Source organism: Rhinolophus sinicus, linkage group LG12 (assembly GCF_036562045.2).
Source record: "Rhinolophus sinicus isolate RSC01 linkage group LG12, ASM3656204v1, whole genome shotgun sequence".
NCBI classification, from domain to species: Eukaryota; Metazoa; Chordata; class Mammalia; order Chiroptera; family Rhinolophidae; genus Rhinolophus; species Rhinolophus sinicus.
Window position 1 is genome coordinate 53468107 of NC_133761.1, and position 18622 is coordinate 53486728.

General features: G+C 36.5%; 2 protein-coding genes across 4 annotated transcripts in view; one reads left to right on the forward strand and one right to left on the reverse strand.

Annotated features, from left to right (window-relative positions):
* Positions 1-1068: 1068 nt before the first annotated feature.
* Positions 1069-15874, reverse strand: TFB2M (transcription factor B2, mitochondrial). The gene is made up of 8 exons (XM_019730894.2): positions 15434-15874; positions 14597-14685; positions 12151-12304; positions 11665-11813; positions 8705-8794; positions 5836-5898; positions 3248-3408; positions 1069-1803 (listed from the first exon to the last, which is right to left on the reverse strand). Exons 1-8 carry the CDS (start codon positions 15741-15743, stop codon positions 1626-1628), a joined length of 1194 nt encoding a protein of 397 aa, XP_019586453.2. The 5' UTR covers positions 15744-15874; the 3' UTR covers positions 1069-1625.
* A 220-nt stretch (positions 15875-16094) lies between these two features.
* Positions 16095-18622, forward strand: part of CNST (consortin, connexin sorting protein) — a 75884-nt gene continuing 73356 nt past the window's right edge. For 2 of the 3 annotated variants that reach the window (XM_019730890.2, XM_019730891.2), the window contains exon 1: positions 16095-16234. The gene's annotated coding sequence lies outside the window, so the exon portion shown is untranslated. The remainder of the gene's footprint in view (positions 16235-18622) is intronic. The other variant, XM_074316894.1, reaches the window with a different exon arrangement.

The following is an 18622-nucleotide window of genomic DNA, read 5'->3' on the forward strand; positions in this document are numbered from 1 at the left end:
GATCTCCTAATTGCTACTACCTCTAAGGGACTGTCAGCTTTTAGTGAACTTGGCTGATCTCTCCAGAGGCTTTGGACACTACTGACTCCTCTGGGTTTTTCCTGGTAACGAGAAGGCTAATCTTAATTCCAAATTCTTGGGACACCTTAGTGCTACTGTGAGCAGCCACCTCCGCATATTAAGCTTCATTAATTATTTACATCTTCTACTGAATAGACAATTCTTTTCTAATTCTAGTTTTTTGAATGCAGAATGAAGAGGGCACAGAGGCCTCTGGCTACCTGCACAGGAGGGAATGGGGGAAGATAATTATACTAACTTTTATAGCCACCATTCTGTCAGCTTCTCTGCTGAGCCCTTTCTTAACTCATTTATTCCTGACAATAACCCTTAGAGTTAGATGTCACCATTACCCATTCGGAAACCAAGGCCTTAGAAAAGTTTATGGTAAAGTAGATATTTTAGAAAGATGACAATAATAAACACGACGGACTCCAGGTAAAAGAGAGCTATTTAAGAAGCTCCAGGAGAAACTTAGGCTGAAGGCCTAGGACTGGGAAAGAAACAGGAGGAGGAAAACTGAATGGCGTTATTATTAGGTGGATTGTGTCCCAGCAGGAGAGGAATTACAAGAGAAAGATGAGGATTCAGAGTTTCTAGCCAGACTGACTTATAAACCAATGTAGGGAAATGGCAAAGAACTGGTTGGACTAAGCGTTATTAAGAACACGCCCTACAAAGTTACTAATAATATGCCTTAGGTATTAAGAAGTTTAACAGCAAACAAATCTATCGAGGAGATAAGTCTCAGCTAAACTCCACTAGCTTCTTCAATAATCTAAGAAAATATCCTTATTTTCACTTAGGTTCATGTAAAGGTCTAACTTCAGAAAACTTTCTTGATGGAACAAAAATGGAAGAGACTTGAATAACAGACTGAATTATTCAAAGTATATTGAAAGTCTATTGAAAGTATATTGACCATACATGACAGAATTTAAAGTATGCAAGTGAAGGTCCATTTTTTGTTTCATTAGATGGAGACCACCCCAAAAAAAACCCACAAAATTTTATTTAAAATATTTTAATTTCTAAAATGGTTTAAACCATATTAAAATTTGAATAATTTCATTGCACAGAATAAATACATTTCAACAAACTGACAAGTGAAACAAACCACTTATATCAGTTTACTTTCTAAACTTAAAAATGTACAAACGTTTGCCCCCCAGGAGGCTGCAAAAATGAACAGTAGAAGTGGAATATTTAAATTAATACACTGTATTCAGCCAAAAGGATTTTTAAAACTGAATTTCATCTGGTAATACCCTACAACGACCAGTATGTTGACAGTAGATAGGGATTTAAAACAAAACGAATCCAATCTGATCAAATCCACAATTAACTGAAATTTTCATTTTCTTCAGTTGTGAATAAAATAGCGGCTGTTTTATCCAATGTACTCATGGTACAAACTTCAGAAGAAAAGGTCTAGTTCATGCAAAACAAGAACATTACCTTTTGTTGGATGGATGTGAGCTTTTCAAGCTTCGTTCTTTTTCATGTGTGTCATAATTTCCACATAAAATAAACGGCGCCAGCTACTGTCTCAGCAGTCCAGTTCCCTATATGACTATGTCTTCCATGAAGTCATCATATAGCCATTTACAGGTATAACCTTTGGAACACTCTATAGTTTCAAAAAGTCGTTTAAAGTCTCGAGGATACATATTTGTTATTTTTGTTTTTTCCTTTTTTCTTGTTTGCTTCAATATATCCATTGCATCAACTGGACTCAATGAACTGCAAAAGAAATACAAAGCAAATTTGTTTAATTTTTTTTTGTAACAGCTGTCAGTTAATACTGATAGAGATGGCTTCTAAGCCCAATTGAAAATGTCTAACTTATTATATATAATTATCTTATTTAGTTTAAGAGCTTGCATATAACATACGGCTTTAACTATAATTATTCCTACACTTTTGTGGCTTACCTATAATGAAAAGAGCAGACTTAGACTTTAATGTGTTCTAATCAATGTCTACACAAAATTTTAGTTTAACATTGCTCTTTAAAAATATCCTTCTGCCTACTTCTTTCTTCTTTTAACTCACTTTGCAAAAATATTCTTAACTCCATTTAGGTTCATGCAAAAGTTCAGTAAGTTCAAAATGCAGAAACTGCGGTCTGGCAGTTTTCAAAGAGGGAATAATCTTGCACTTTATTTGTAACAATTACTGGTGAATAAATTATAAAACAGAAAACTGCCTTATATATTAGCCTAGCAAGAAACCATCAGCAAGTCTCTGACAATAACAAGTGAACAACTGCAACAAAATATTTTGGTAGAAAAGACTTCCAACACTGATTCTGAATGGAATCCTGGTCACAAGTGTAAACATGCTTTCAATTCACAGACATTTCAAAGGGAATTTTTAACATTTTGTACCACAGTTTACCATATTTATCCCTTAATTTCCTATATTCTTGATATTTTCATTACAAATAGCCACTACCACAATGGGACGAGATAAAAAATAATGGATTTCTTTTACTAGTCTATTGTCACTTTTAACATTTATTTTTAAATAAACATTGTCCAACCAACCACTCATTCAGTTAATATATTTAATGATGATCAAATTAATTACAATGATTACTTTAATATTTTGCCCTTGTCTGACAACACTATGAATGACTGTGGACTAACTACAAGGTGCGATGCAGAATTCACAGCACGAAGTAGGTAGTAACAGCTCTAAATCTTATAAAGCTTTAGGTAAAAACAAAAAGTCTGGCCCAGGGCAGGAAAACTAGGGTGGTGTAATGATCCATCCCTACTTTGTTCAGGAAGAAAATGAACCAGTGAGGACAGGCAATGACAAGAGGTAGATGGTAGGTATGACACCACTTATGCTGACTTTTTCCAGTCTGGCCAATGGTAAGCAGCTCGTTCTTCAGGAAGGTTAATCGTGGGCATGTACTCTGACAAAGATAAAACAACTGGTTTTATCAAAGGAAACAAAAAATTAAGCTCAGGGTATTATGTGGAAAAAACAATTATATTTGTGTCAAAGTGTGCAACAGCGAGAAGGAAGTATTTTGAAGAAATTGATGAGTGAAAACATGGTACCTCACTCTGTTAATTAAGATAGACAATATAGAAAAAACTGACCTTTAACATGAAAGTATAATTCTCATATTGAATTGCTACTTTTATACTTGGCTTTTATTCGTCTTACTTACTGTAAGTGGTCTATTAGCTTGGCATTGCGCTTCATAAAACACTGCTTTAACATGTGAAAAAATACATCATAGTTAACAGGAGTTAAGTTTTCTGTAAATAAATTTCTACGGGGAGTCAGTCGAATAAAACACAGTTTTTGTTGTATTTCTCCCAATGACTCCTGTAAAGAAGGGAAAATAAATGGTGTTAGTCCTAAGATATTTTCAGTTCACTTGCTCATTCCAGCTCCATGTTGGAAGCAGCAATCACCATAGAGCCTGAACGTCCTGTCCGTCCTTGGCGGGTGTGCCAAGAAGGCAGGCCCCTAACTGCTTTTTACCTGGGCCCTCTCAGGGGTATTTGCTGTGAGCCACCTGGAGGGATGAGGTAATGTCTCTCTCTAGGATAAAAAGAAGGCTTGCTCAATGTTTGCTATGAAAGGAGTGGACCCTCCAGCTCTGTCTGTTCCTCAGCAGCACTGCAAACCCACTGCATGCACTCCATCCACCTGAGCCACGTCATGTCACTCCGGGGGACGTGGAGGCAAACGAGACACTTTGTCTGATCCAGGAGGCTGTGTCTCTGACCACCACCCGTGAAAGAGTAACAGCTTATCAACTTGTAATCAGGGTAAAATCAAACCCCAAACACGACACTAACATGTACTGAGCCTCTTCTCTATTTGAGGCACAACAGCAGATCCCAAGGATGATAAAAGAGACTTAAAATTTTTAATTGGATAATTTTTTAAAATATGGGGTTAGAAAGCTATGGTCCATTGCTTGCCTGTTTTTGTAGTATAGAGCTAAGAATGCTTTTCACATTTGTAAAGGACTGTTTAAAAAGAGAGAGCGCAAAAACCAAAGACTACATGATAGAGTGTATGCAGCCTGCAAAACATAAAATATTTACTATCTGACCCTTTACAGAAAATATTTGCCAACCTGCTCCAGTATATAATACTATACAGATTAAAACAGAAACTGTATATTACTTGATGTAAGGTTAAGATGTTATTTTTCCCCTAAAATTATTCCTCATAAAAGAGGGAGCCTTATGTTTCCTTAGGAAATCTCACATATTAGGTAGTGATCCCTTATTTACTTTATTTTTAAACATACATAAATGGAAAATACTATTTCTGGAAGACATATTAGCCTGAAAAAAAATTATAATCAATTCTAGTTTCTAGTTTTAGATGGCTATAGCTTAAGGAATTGGTAAAAAGGAAGACAATTAAATTAAAAAATAGTAATTATTCATTACAAAGAGGGATAACTCACAGTTCAAAATATTATGTTTGTTGTTAACAAGTCTTTTGAAGGTGACTTTGAAAAACAACCTGGTAAATAGCTTTGGAGTTACAGATACACATTTACTTGATAAAAGAGGAAGAAAAAAACTTTCCTGATGTTAAATGCGTGGTTATTTGTAACTTAGAAAAAGTTCCAATGACAACATAAAAACATGGCTTCAAAAAAGTGTGAATCTCAAACAACTTGGATGGAAATAAAGATGATGTGTTCTAAAAAGCCATTAAATATCTCAAAGTGCTTCTGTAGCAATTATGAACACACTGATACCATGTGAAGATACATGTGAAATAGCTGAATAAAATTTTCTCATGAAACATTGTATTTGGTTATTGCATCATCATCCCTAAGAGTTTATATATTTAAGTTGGCCAAAAAATATTTGTAGTGTTTGATCTTGTCATAGAGAAAAGGAGAAAGTGTCTTATATACAGAGTTGTTCATTTTGGGTACGCTTGGTTAAGTTCCTAATGGTATCCAGCCAAAACGCATTACTCCTATTCTAGTTTGTGAGGCTGTAAAATTATGCTTATGAAGAGTGAAAGAGAACTAAAGTCAAAATGATCACAATGATGACTGATCACTCTAAAATCAAGACATTTCTAAATTGATAATTTTCTTCTTTTTCCTTTAGTGGCAAAGTGACCAAAAAAACAAGTAAGCAAATGGGAACTTCAGATTAAGCTGATATGATGGGACTAGGGTATCATGAGCATTTGATCCTGAAGGGGAACTTCTGAGTTCAGTTCAAAAATTATTTTTGAAACTTCAACTACTTTATTATAACCTCTGCGAGTACCCTGATATAAACTTTATAACATCATCACTTTGGTTCTTTAGAAAGGGAGGGGAAAAAAACAAACCCCACGCCCTGAGAAAGCAACAGATGCCCCTGTTGGTGAATGCAACCATAGTAATATTACAAATTTCTGATTTATTAATAAGGTATAAAATTTTGTTTTTAGTTTACCAAATTAGATGAATATTCAAAATGATTACATTTTACAAATTTGAGATTTATCTTCATTTCAAAAGAAATAAAAATAGAAGTAAAATTCTATGTTTAAGCCTATTATTATGCTAGCATCTACTGTATAAATAGCTGAAAAACACAATTATTTCCAAAATAATATGAATTTATTAATAGCAGTAAGCTGTATTTAAAGAACATTTCTCGGTATTTTAAAATTAAAAAATTTAAATAAATAATGAGTACCAGATAATCCTAAAAAAAACAAAAGGATGTTCTACTTAGAGGAAAAGGGAAAGGTATAAAGGTATTCATTCATTCTTACCCTACACTTTGGCTTTTCCAGTTGCCCATTTTGCGTGTATATGTCAAATGACGACCAAGGCTCCTTGAGGGAAGATAAACAGAAACATTTCTTTTAGTTCTCCTTGGTCAAAGTGCCCCGAAATTAGTGCTGCCTTGGAAAATAACTTGCCTAAACAACAGAATGAACCCAAGTCACCAGTCTAATTAGATTAAAGAAAAACAATATGTGATAAATTATACACATCTCTCCTCTCTTCTTGTTTTGTTGTTCTTATTGTTGTTGGATAAAGGACAGGAGAATCAAAGGTCTATCCCAATACTGGTAACTCTTACTTACTTAGATAAAAGAAAGTTACCCTTTTTTTAAACTATTTTTTTATTTTTCAATTACAGGTGACATACAATATTATATTAGTTTCAGGTGTACAGCATAGTGGTTAGACATTTATATAACATACGAAGTGCTCACCTGGCACCATACATAGTTATTACAATATTACTTACTATATTTCCTAGGCAGTACCTTACATCCCCATGACTACTCTGTAACTACCGATTTGTACTTCTTAATCCCTTCCCCTCTTCCACCTATCCCCTAAACCCCCTCCCATCTGGCAAAATGTAAAAAAAATTACCTTTAATACTATTAACACAAACAGATTCTCAAGTTACAATGTTTAACAGCCAACATTTCCATAATAGAATCACAATGAGTTTAGGGGCTGTCATTCACTACTGAGGATATTTTTGCCTTATTTTAGTGGAAAAGACTAGTAGTCAAACAGATTTGACTATGTTAGGACATGTAAGGAGATACACAAAAATACACCTGTGTCAATTTGTATCTAACTTTTGCCAGTACAATTTTATGTGAAGCAATTTGAAAAGATGACCCAACTGAAAAATATAAAAAAGTATACACACACACACACACACACACACACACACACACACAAATTCCAAAATATGAGTGGTTAAAACAGTATCTGACACAGACTTAAAAGACTAAAACCTACAATACTGAATGTAGGCTTGAATGGTCAAAAATTGTAATTTATTACTATAGTAGCAATTAAAGTGGCATGAGAAATGCAACTGTTGCCCATCTGTGAAATTCCTAGCAGTCCCAGGAAGTCACTAAGTGGGGGAAGGCAAAGCAGCAGCAACAGCAGCGGCAGCCTGCAGTGGGCCCTGCAGCTCCCCGCACGCGGGTCTGTTCAGAGCAGTGAGGGCACAGCAGTGGGTACAGAGGAGACCTCACTCCCGTCTACCAAAATCACAGAAGAGGAGAGCCTGTAAGAGCCTGGGAATTGAGTTCCACACTGACCTTCCAGCTGAAGATACAGAACAGACAAACGTTAAAAGTGTTGGGTCCACAGAGACCTCTCCTTTCTGTAGGTTAAAAATGGCAAAACTCAACACAGGGCCTTTGAAAACAAATACTGTAGAACAAGAAAACGATCCTGAAAGCTGAAGTCCTCGGGGGGCCTCTATGAAACTAGATGAAAGCCACGAGGACAGAAGAGGCTGAGATGAAAAGCCTACAGAATGAAAGGAGATCCGTAGAGTAAGAAAGGATTTTAGGGACATCGAGAACTATATACCAAGATGACAACATGCAGTGCAGGAAGAAAGCAGGGTCAGTGCTGCGAAGGTTACGTGTGAAAAGATTTCTAAGAATACAGGAAAACGATGAGAGCATGCAGATATGAAAGACAAGCATGAGACCCAACCTAAGAACCTCGTATGTGCTGGAGGAAAAAAAAACAATTGGAACCAAAGCTAAAATCACATTAGACAATATTCTAACAATTAAATATACACATTACAGGGCTTAATGGGTTCCTGGACAAAAGCAATAAAAAGACTCCACAAAGATACATCGCAAAATTTAAAAATTAAACCAATACATCCTTGGAAGAACAAGGGCTCATAAAATAGATAAACACATTCCCTATAAAAACTAGATATACACTCTACCTACTAAAATTAAAAAAAAGAAAGTGCCAATTATGATCTGAAGAAAATGGTATCTATCATTTTTTTCTTACACTCTGGCCTACTGCTATTAAACACAGCAGCCACTAATCACAAATGGCTATTGATACTTGAAATATGTCCAGTCTAAACTGATATAGGTTGCAATATACACAGTGGATTTCAAAGGCATAGTACACAAAAACAGAATGTAAATTATGTAATAACTGGTTCTAAAATATTAATTATACACTGAAATGGCCGTATTTTCAATTGAGATAGTTAAATAAAACATTAAAATCAATTTCACCTGTTTTTTTTTTATTTTTTATAAGGTGGCTACTAAAAATAATGTAAATTTGCCTATGTGGCTTGCATTGTATTTCTATCAGACAACTCTGATCTTACCTAAGGAAATAAACTTAAAATGGGAAATGTTCTATAATGAAGTATTAAGTAGCCATTAAAAACTTAAGAAAAATGTTCAGTGACCAAGGAAGGCTTATAATTAACTATTAGCTATCAAGTGAAAAAAATAAGATACAAAAGAATATAGTCTTCACTATATAAAGAAAAAAAAAGCATAGGAAAAATAGGACTGAAAATACGCCACAAATGTCAAGTGACTTCTGAGTAGAAGAATTGTAGTGTTGATTTTTTTTTTTTCATTCTTTTCTTTCTCTAACATGTCGTACATTTTTACAATGAGCATATGCTAGTTTTATAATCAGAGAAAAACATAAATATTTGGGATAAAAACAGCAGCACAAAGTTACCTGGCTCTATCATCTTCAATAGTTGGGAAAAACAGTAAAATTAATTTTGAATGTTTCTCCCTTTATTGGTCACAGAAAGGCAGCCTCTCTGAAACAATCAAGTTCTCTGCTGAAATTTAGAAGGGTTTTACTCACCATATGCAGAAGTTCAATCTCACAAGCTACTTGCCAGAGCACACTTAATGCTTGGTACAGGTGTGGATTCTGAGGATTTGCCATTAGCTTCTGGTAAAATGAAAATAGGTCTATGTTATACAAAACTATAATCAATCAAAATTGAATGTTGGATCTTAACAGTAATATCTTAGTATTTAGAAAGTAAAAAAATAAATAAAATTAAATGAAAAATCTAACTGTAAGCATTTCAAAGAAGAGAGGCCTTTTAAACTTTTAGATTGAAATATATCATTATGTACATTTAAAATAGAATGTACTTAACATTGATTTCCTTTAACCATATGTAACCTATCAGGGCGAAAATCTCATTAAGAAAAAATGACACAAAAATGTGTAATTGCTGTGGAGAATGACAGGTTAGAAATATGTGCCAGGTGGGCTGTTAAGTTTTGAGTTGAGGATTATTTAGGCTGACCCGTGAAAGACAAGAGGTTTACCTCTTTAACTTTGTGAATGAGAGGGCAGTACGGACAGAAGAAACCATATGTGAAAAGATCTGTGGTGCAAAGAAGCATTAGACACTTTCCTAGGAGCAAGATGAAACTTGATACAGCATTTCCTGTTTGTCTTTCATGTATTTACGGTATGTGCAGTCTCAGGGTTCTGAGCCCCCAGCTCTCCTTCCCCAGATAGTCACTATTTACTTACTATCTGGGTCCTGGTGACCAAATCATCCCTTCTTTTCTTGCCCCACTATCTGACCCATCACCCTATTATATACAAATAAGCTTCCCCTGTTATATTGGAGTAAAAGATTAATACATGGGGCATTCTGGGCAGAAAAGAAACATTACACTCAGGGCAGCATCAGGGAGTCAGGAGGGCCCTCCATATCAGGGAATTAAAAGTAGAGTCTGAAACTACAAAGGTTCCACACAAAAACTGTTAGAACAAAGGAATTCAGCAAAGTTGCAGGATACAAAAATCAACATACACAGAAATCAGTTCTATTTCTATATACTAACAATGAAAATCTGAAAAGGAAATTAAGAAAACAATTCCATTTACAACAGCATCAAAAATAATAAAATATTAGGAATCAACTTAACCAAAGTGAAAGACTTGTACACTGAAAACTATGAAACACTGCTGAAAGAAATTAAACACAAATAAATGAAAACATATACTATGTTCATGAATTGAAAGACTTAATATTGTTAAGATGTCAATATTGCCCAAGTGATCAACAAATTCAATGCAATTCCTATCAAAATCCAAATTTTGTTTTTTTTCAGAAATAAAAACATTCACCCTAAAATTCCTTTGGAATCTCAAGAGATACCAAATAGCCTAAATAATCTTCAAAAAGAACAAAACTGAAGAACTCACAATTCCTGTTTTCAAAATTGACTACAAAGTTACAGTAATCAAAATAGTGTGGTACTAGCATAAAAACAAATGTACAAAACAAAACAGAGAGCCCAAAAACAGACCCTCATGTATATGGTCAAGTGATTTTTTTGACAAAGGTGCCAATGGGGAAAGGACAGTGTTTCAACAAAGGTGTTGGGAAAACTGCATACCCACACAAAAAAAATTAAGTTGGACCCTTACCTAACACCACATAAAAAAGTAACTGAAGATGGATCAGATGGATCAAAGACTTGAACATAAGAGCTGAAACTATAGAACTCCTAGAAGAAAATATAGGGGACATATGACACCAAGGCACAGGCAATAAAAAGAAAAGACAAACTGGACATCATCAAAATTAAAAACTCTGGGAATCAAAGAACACCATCAACAATGTAAAAAGGCAACCCACAAAAGGGGAGAAAACACTTGCAAATCGCATACCTGAGAAGGGATTAATATGGACAACATGTAACAACTCCTAAAACTCAACAACAAAAGAACAGACAACCAGATTAATTCCTCCAAAGAAGATACACAAATGTATCTTTTTATGTCTATAGCCACATAAAAAGATGCTCAACATCACTAATCATTAGGAAAATGAAATTCAAAATGACAGTGAGATATCACTTCACACCATGAGGATGGATATTATCAAAAAAACACAAAACAAGTGCTGGAGAACATGGAAATCTGGAGCATTGCTGGTGGGAATGTAAATTGGCACAGCCACTATGAAAAACAGTACAGTGGTTCCTCAAAAAATTAAAAAATAGGATTACCACATGACCCAGTAATTCCACTTCTGGGTATATACCCAACAGAATTGAAAGCAGGGACTCAAAGAGATATTTGCACACCCAAGTTCATAGCATTATTCACAACAGCCGAAAGGTGGAAGCAACTCAAGTGTCCACTGACAGATGAACAGATAAAAGGTAGTGTATATATACGATGGAATATTATTCAGCTTTAAAAAGGAATAAAATTCTGAAACATGCTGCAACTTAGATGAATGCTAAAGTCATTATGCTAAGTGAAATAAGCCAGAAACAAAGTGAAATATTGTATAATTCCATTCATAAGAAGTACCTAGAATAGCCAAATTCATAGAGACAGAAAGTAGAACAATAGTTACCAGCGGCTCATGGGAGAGGAAAGTGGGGAGTCAGTGTTTAATGGGTACAGTTTCAGTATGGAATGATGAACAAGTTCTGAGAAGAGACAGGTGGTAGTAACAGTTGTACCACAAAGTAAATCAATTAATGTCTGAAAATTAATGAAAGAACGAACAATCTGACCAAGAAAAAGCCACTGAACTGTATACTGAAAAATAGTTAAAATGGCAAACGTTATGTAGTGGATAATATGCCACAATTAAAAAGAAAAAAAAACTGAAAAACTTTGAAACGAAAGATTGCTCTACAGAAATGTAAAGACAATCTTAGCACTTTCAAATGCCATGAGCCCAAATTAAAATTACATAGATTAAGACTACTCAGAGAAAAACTGAAGATCTCTTTCAAAACAAAATATTAATCAAGTACTTGTTAATAACCTACCTTGCATTCCTTTTCATTAACAAACAAATTTAATTCTACTCGTCCATATCTATATATAGAAGTACAGGAATATATGTCATGTAAAAGTTTCCAAAGTGTCTTTCTCTCATTTTTAGTTGGGAAGATTCCAACTACTTTTAAAGGGATACCTGTTAAGAATACAAGCAAAAAATATATTTGAATAAATTCTTGCCACTTTTTCCTGTGACCACATTTTATTGAGTCAAATGACGTTAATGAACTATATTAATTTTATTTCAATTAAAACTAAGCCTCAGCATGTTTCCTTGATATGGAACTTGGTCTCCGCACAACTGCTCTGATTATTTGTGTCTAGGTGGAGGGAAAGCAATATTCAACTTAAGAGCATCTTCCCATAAATTATATAATATAAATTGTACACAAATCTCTTCCACAAACCAGGCACACTGATACAGAAAACTGGCAAATTATAAAGTATTTGCTTTAGTGAATGACAAAAATTACCTTTTGTCCAAGGAAGTGCTTCTATTCCCAAATTCTGGAAAAGTACTTGTGAAGTCAGACTAGGAGGTTTTACTATGCCATGATTTCTAGGATCCAGTTTGAAGAAGTCACAGTGGACCACGTCTAGTTTTCCACCCAGATTTTTTCCTAGGGACTAAAGAGAGGGAAGATAACACGTTAAGAAATTTTAGTGTTATGCAGACTTTGTAGCAATTCAAACATTTACTTCAAAAATGACTTCTTATAAAAACTGTTAGTACCTCAATAAAGATGTAAACAAAACATTACTGATATACCCTAAAATGTAACAGAGTTAATACAAATCAATTAATGTCTGAAAAATAATGAAAGAACAAACAATCTGACCAAGAAAAAGCCCCCAGAACAAAAAACCTTCAACAAATTTTCACTTATTCTTTTACTTTCTTTGTCATTGGCATCCCTCAGTTGTTCGAAAAGCTTCTGCACACTAATCTCTAATTCCTTAGCAATGGCTGCCTGGAGCCCTGGGCAAAGATTCTGAGGCCACATCTAGGCTCGGAAAAACCAAGGCTCACACAGGTCAAATTACTTACTTGGCCAAGGGTCTTAAAGGTGGTAAGTGCTAGGGCTGAGATTCAGCCTGATTTGAAAACATTGCTTTTTCCTTGCTGAAGTAAGATGCAGTTTACCACAAATGCTGATGTCTCTTCAACTGAACATATAACATTTAAGTATTTCTGCAACAATGTTTCACAATTCCATGATTTACTACTATAGAACACAATTTGTAACTTGTCTCTCTAGTACATCCAGATACAAACTGTTCCTGCTTGAAACACTATTAATGTGGAGTCCCAAAAATTGTATCAGGGAAAATGGGGTGGAGGGGGCTCAAAAGTCAGACAAACATCCAGAGTCAAGCATCACCCCTGAAAATCCTTGCAGTTTTTAGGAGCAAACTTGAGAGCTTTCGGGAGGCTAGAAGCATTGTCTGCTAAGAGCAACACTTTAAGACCCAAATTCAGGGCTGCAAAGGTTCTATTTAAATGGTTTCTTCTCTTTTATTCTGGCAAATACATGAATTCATACAAAACATAATTTGAATGGCTTTTCACTTCGTCATAAGACAGTTAGTAAGTGAATGAACATGTACTAAAGACTAAGCTCAAGTTAGTGCTAAAGGGAGGTGGGAATGGGGAGCTAGAAAAAAAAATTAAAACCTTAACTGGAACAAAAATTGGTTCTAATCAATGATGTTTAGATTTTGTGCTTACAATTATAGCTCCAGAAGCATTTTATGACTTATATTCCTGTAAGAAACACTGTGTGTCAAGAATTCTCTAGCCCCTAACCCTCCTTTTTTCATTGAATCAATTATTTTAAAATTAAACTGTTACCTTGACAGTATAGAAAAGCAACTATTGTGTTACAGGACAACAAACTGTAAACAGAAAGACATTGTAATGCCATCTTAATTATTTTGTGAACATGAAGATTAATTTTCAAAAGTAGGCCTTTTTTAAAAAGATCAAGATGAAAGCTATCTTATTTTTAATTCCAAGTTGAAATTACAGATGGCTATGTTTACTAAATGACATTTCATGACCTTGAATCTCTGAACAATGTGTGTTCTTTTTCTCTTCATGATTCTGGCATTCCAGCAGATTTTTGCATCAATTAAATAACCTGGCTAAAACCTTGAATTCTTTTCAAAGCAGTCAGTTGTAGAACATAACAATCTAATGCACATAGTTTTATTAATAAGCAAACAAACAGCTGAATTTCGTAGACTTTTCCACAATTTTATGTTGCCATCCTGCACTTTTAGATAATACACTTTTACATGGTTCCAGCAAGTTGGTATAATTGAGAAGTATAAGATTCCTGAACCGAATCTAGAGATTTATAAAGGAGGGAAAGAGGAAGAGGAAGAGGCTGTCAACAATAGAAGGAATTTCCACTTCATGGTTATGTGAACGTGTCTGCTACATAGAAGCAGAATTCACTGAAAAATCCATTTGGATAATGCCTTCACTCCATGCCACTGTATCTGATCATACCAAACCTTTCTTGCCCCCAGAACCCTAAGTCCAGAGTTAATATAGGTCAATAACCTGATCTTATACTCCAATTAGCTTCTAAGCTCACAGAAAGCAAGGGCACAACATAGCCTACTAGAGACAAAGAAATAAGCCTAGAAATACCATCTATATACTTTGTTCAAAGTCATCCAACTAGTCTGTAGTAGAGCTAGAAGCAAAAAACAAATCTCAGAACTCCAATCTTTTAGTCATTCATCAAGTATTGATACTTACTATGCTCTAGCTGTTGGGGATGATAGACATTTAAGGCATGGCCCCTAAAAGTAATTCTACAAATTAAATCGTGTGCTTAATTTTACTTCACTAAACCCCTGCAGAGAGCTGACTCAACAATAAGTTATTTTTAGAAACTAAAAATATACCTCCAAGTGTGGAATAAAAGTTCTGTCACTTTCAAGGGCAATCACTCTGGCACCTCTTTCAAGTAATGCTTGAGTCAGGATTCCAGGACCTAGTACAGTAACAGAACGAAAAGATTATTTAGAAAAGAAACAACATTTCTTTTAATATCAAATAAATTAGATATTTCACCTGTATTACCTAATTTTAATTCTTACAATATACCCAAAGTAGATATTACACTCTTTATTTACATAAAAGGAAACTGGGGGATTAGTTACAGCCACTTGACTCTAACTCCACAACTGGTAACTGGTTCTGCTTGGCATTGAATCCATCGTGTGGAAGACTGCAAAACCTGCACTCTGAATCACAATGCTTCACTACATCTCAAGAAAAAAAGCAAACAGAAAGGTTGCCTCTAGCCTACCATTTACTCGTGGATATCCGGATACTTTTACCATCAAAGATATTGTCTAAGCTAAACAGAAATGACTCATGATAGTAAAGGGTGCTTTAAAAAGTTATTTTTCGAAAAGTCTGTAAATTCTTGTGTTCTCAGCATCCTGCTAATGGTCTATAGGAGATGCACGGAAGGGTTAAGACAAAAAGTTCTTTTAGGGGTGGGGGGGTGAGTTGCAGCTCTCTTGGGGAGACGGTGAACTCTAAGAGCACGTTCTATCACAATGTTGTGTCAAGTACAAACTGCTATAGAAGTATTTTGTGGTGTCATAATTAACACAGACCGTAAAAGCTGCTTAAAGGACGGGGTCATGTCTTATGCAGCAACCCACGGGTGGTCAGTAAGAGTCTGCAGAAGTGATGAACATCCAAGAAAATGCAGTTCCCGACGGACTCACCTGGATTGCATTCCAGGAATAGTTTGCAAGCGTCTTGTTTTGCCCACAGGATCCGCACCACGGTCTCAGCTAGTCTCGGGTTGGTTATGTAATGCCTGGACTCTAGACGGCATTTGGACAGCCAAGAGGGCGATTCTCCGAAACCCTGACTGGGCAACAGCTGCGGTTGGAAGTCAGACAAACCGCGGCTGTTCCTCGCTGGGACGTCCTTCCACCTCGCCGCTCCGTACCTCAAAACGCAAAAGCAACCTGCACCGGAAAAGGCTGACAGCGTCAGCCGCCGAGGAACCCCCGCCACTGGAACCCACATCCTCACCCTTAGGGTCTGTCCCAATGTCACCCCGAGTCATTACATCTTCAGCGAACTCCACACTGGGAACCCCACGTGCAACATAACCCTAACACCCGACTAGGCCGGGCGGAAGTAAACACTACACACTGCGCATGCGAACAACCGCCCTTTGCTTCTCCCTCACTTCCGCTTCCGGCCCGGTGCTGACGCTGGAGGACTGTGAGTGGCTTGATGAGGAGATAGATCATCCAGGCTGCGTACTCTATGGTTGTCCGCCCTCTGCGCTTCCTCTCTAGCCGCTCTCGCTCTATGCTCCGCGGTCGCGGGCTGTCCAGCCGGGAGGGGTGCGCAGAGAGAGGCGGGGCGGGAAGGCAGAGGTGTCTGCTCCACACGAGCCGCGGGAGACCCGAGCAAGCTCCGTGACAGCTCGTCGGCCGCCATGTCAGCGAGTGGGGCTGGGAACAGCCTCGGCGCCCAGCGGTAGCCCTCCTTTCGCCTGCAATTCCCAGGTGAGGAGAGGAAGAGCGGGATGCAGGGGACCCGCCGGCTTGCGGCTGGGGTGCAAAGCGTCTTGGAACCCCTCGCTCCTCCCCCTGCGCTGTCCTCCTCCGCCTGCGCCGCCTCTGCCCTTTGGGTGAGGTGCATCCCGGTTCCCCCGTCTCCGCACCCCTGTTTTCCTCTGTGTTTTCTAGCCTCTGTGTGGTCTGTTCCTGCGTATCGCGCCAATTTCTCCCTTAAGGGACCGTCGCCAGAAGTCGTTCCTCTCCCAGCTCCCCCAGGAGCCTGCGGCTTGCACTGTGCCTCTATTCCTTTCCATCCTGCTGCCCACAGCCCTGGCTCTCCACCCTGGTGGAGGGTTTCTATTTTCCTCCTACCTGTTTTATCCCCCCACCACTTAGATTGTCAAGAACCAACTGGTATCTCTCCTCCGTTCCTCCCTCCGGGCCAATAATTTTTAATCTGTGTGTTTAAGAGACTTAAAGTTAAGATTTTTTTTAAAAAAAATTAAGATTTAAAAGCTTAAAATTCCTTTCTAAGCTTAAAAAGATTAAGACCTTAGGAAGCTTGTTCTGTCCCCTGTATAAACTTAGTACTGTGGAATGCAATTTAAAAGGCCAGTTCCAAAGACTAAAAATAGGATGCTCTAATGGAAATTTTGGCAGTCTTTTTACCTCCTGGGCAATGTTAGAAGACTTGATTCTCTGCGAGTGATTTCAGTGTTTAAGGATTACACTCAGAAAGAGCTTTAGCCATTACCCTCTCCACCAAGGCAGGAAACTGCAGCCTGGTCTACTCCCTATTTAAAAATATGTACGATCCTTTCTGCTTACTCTCTGTTGAGGGTGTAATTGAGCTAGCATGTAAATGCACAAGGAAAAGGTATCTAAGGAATGTATCATCTAGCATATAGAAGTCTGAAGATTATACTCAGCTGATGAATCTCAAATGCATAAAGAATTGACAGTCAAAGATGGTCTTTTTTGGACTATAAATTTGTTAGGATACCATGGAAAGTATCTAATAAACTGTTGTGCAAGCCCTGGGGACTCATTGATATAAATTTCCTTGAATTTTTTTTTTAATACATTATCCCTACTGACAAGTTTCTAGAAGTAACTTTTGCATCCTCTAAACACCTGAAAAAGCTTAAATCCCCATCTTTTACTGAGCTGTTCCCCCCTCTCCCCTTAAAAGAAAATATTTTCATAGATTCAGAAATACGTGCATTTGTTTCCCCCAAAAGCCCTGGAAGGCCTAAATATTTTTAAATCACATAAAGCAGAATGATTTCTTATGGTAGAGGAAAAGAGGATTCACTCATAATGATGTGTTGTTGAATTTCTCACTTTAAAAATATACTTTACAAGCTGGTGGCTTAAAAATACTTATTTTAAAATATGCTTTCTTAGTTCATAATATTTGTGGACCAAAGGTAGCGTACTAAGCCTCAGAGAAACTGATATAGTTTTTTTGTTTTGCTTTTGAGTGGTGTTATTTTCTTTGGGTTTTGGAAAAGAGAACTACTTGTCACAATTATTTCCCTTTTTATAGTGTCAATGACTTGTTTGTGGTTGAGGTGCTTGAATAATAGAGACAGAATCTTATATGTTTTGTTTCTAAGGCCCCAGGTGCTAGAAATGAAAGACATGTCCTTGTCACTTTAAAGATGAACCTGATAATTAGCTTTTAGGCCTATTCTATTAGAAAAACTTGGTTTGTGTATTTCCATCTTACTTTCTTTAAGAGGTGTGGTTTTTACATCCTCTGCTATTTTTGCCTTTTTGAGGTAATCTTTCTTTAAAATGGTGTCGGGGCAAAGTGATTCTGGTGATTATTTTTACACTCTTCTTAAGTTATTTTTATTACTATCTTAATCAAATTGGTAGAGAAGGGAAACTACCACTTTTTCTTTTGGCTTTTAAAAGGCAGTTATAATGGGGAATGCCAAGTGATAATTCTTGTTTGCTGTTATAACTAAGGCAGTAGGTCTGCAGGCATACTGTCTTAATTAATGGAAAGATAATGCATGCAACATAAGCAATTTAAAGTTTTCCAGTTACATTAACGAAGTAAAAAAAAGAAACAAGTGAAATGAATTTTTACTAATTTATTTAATCCTCTATATCATTTCAACAGGTAATCAATTTTAAGAGTTAATAATGAGATATTTTACATTCTTTCATACTGAATCCTCAAAATCTGTGTATTTTACACTTAGAGTACTTCTGAATCCAGGCTAGCCACATTTCGAGTGCTCAGTAGCTACATGTAGCTAGCTAATGGCTAGGAACTCATTGGATGATGATTGCGTGTTGACTAGAATTGCTGTGTGAATCCTAAGAAGTCTTCTTACCCTCAGAGTCTGGAGTAAAGTCTATGTTACCAGGTACATTTAA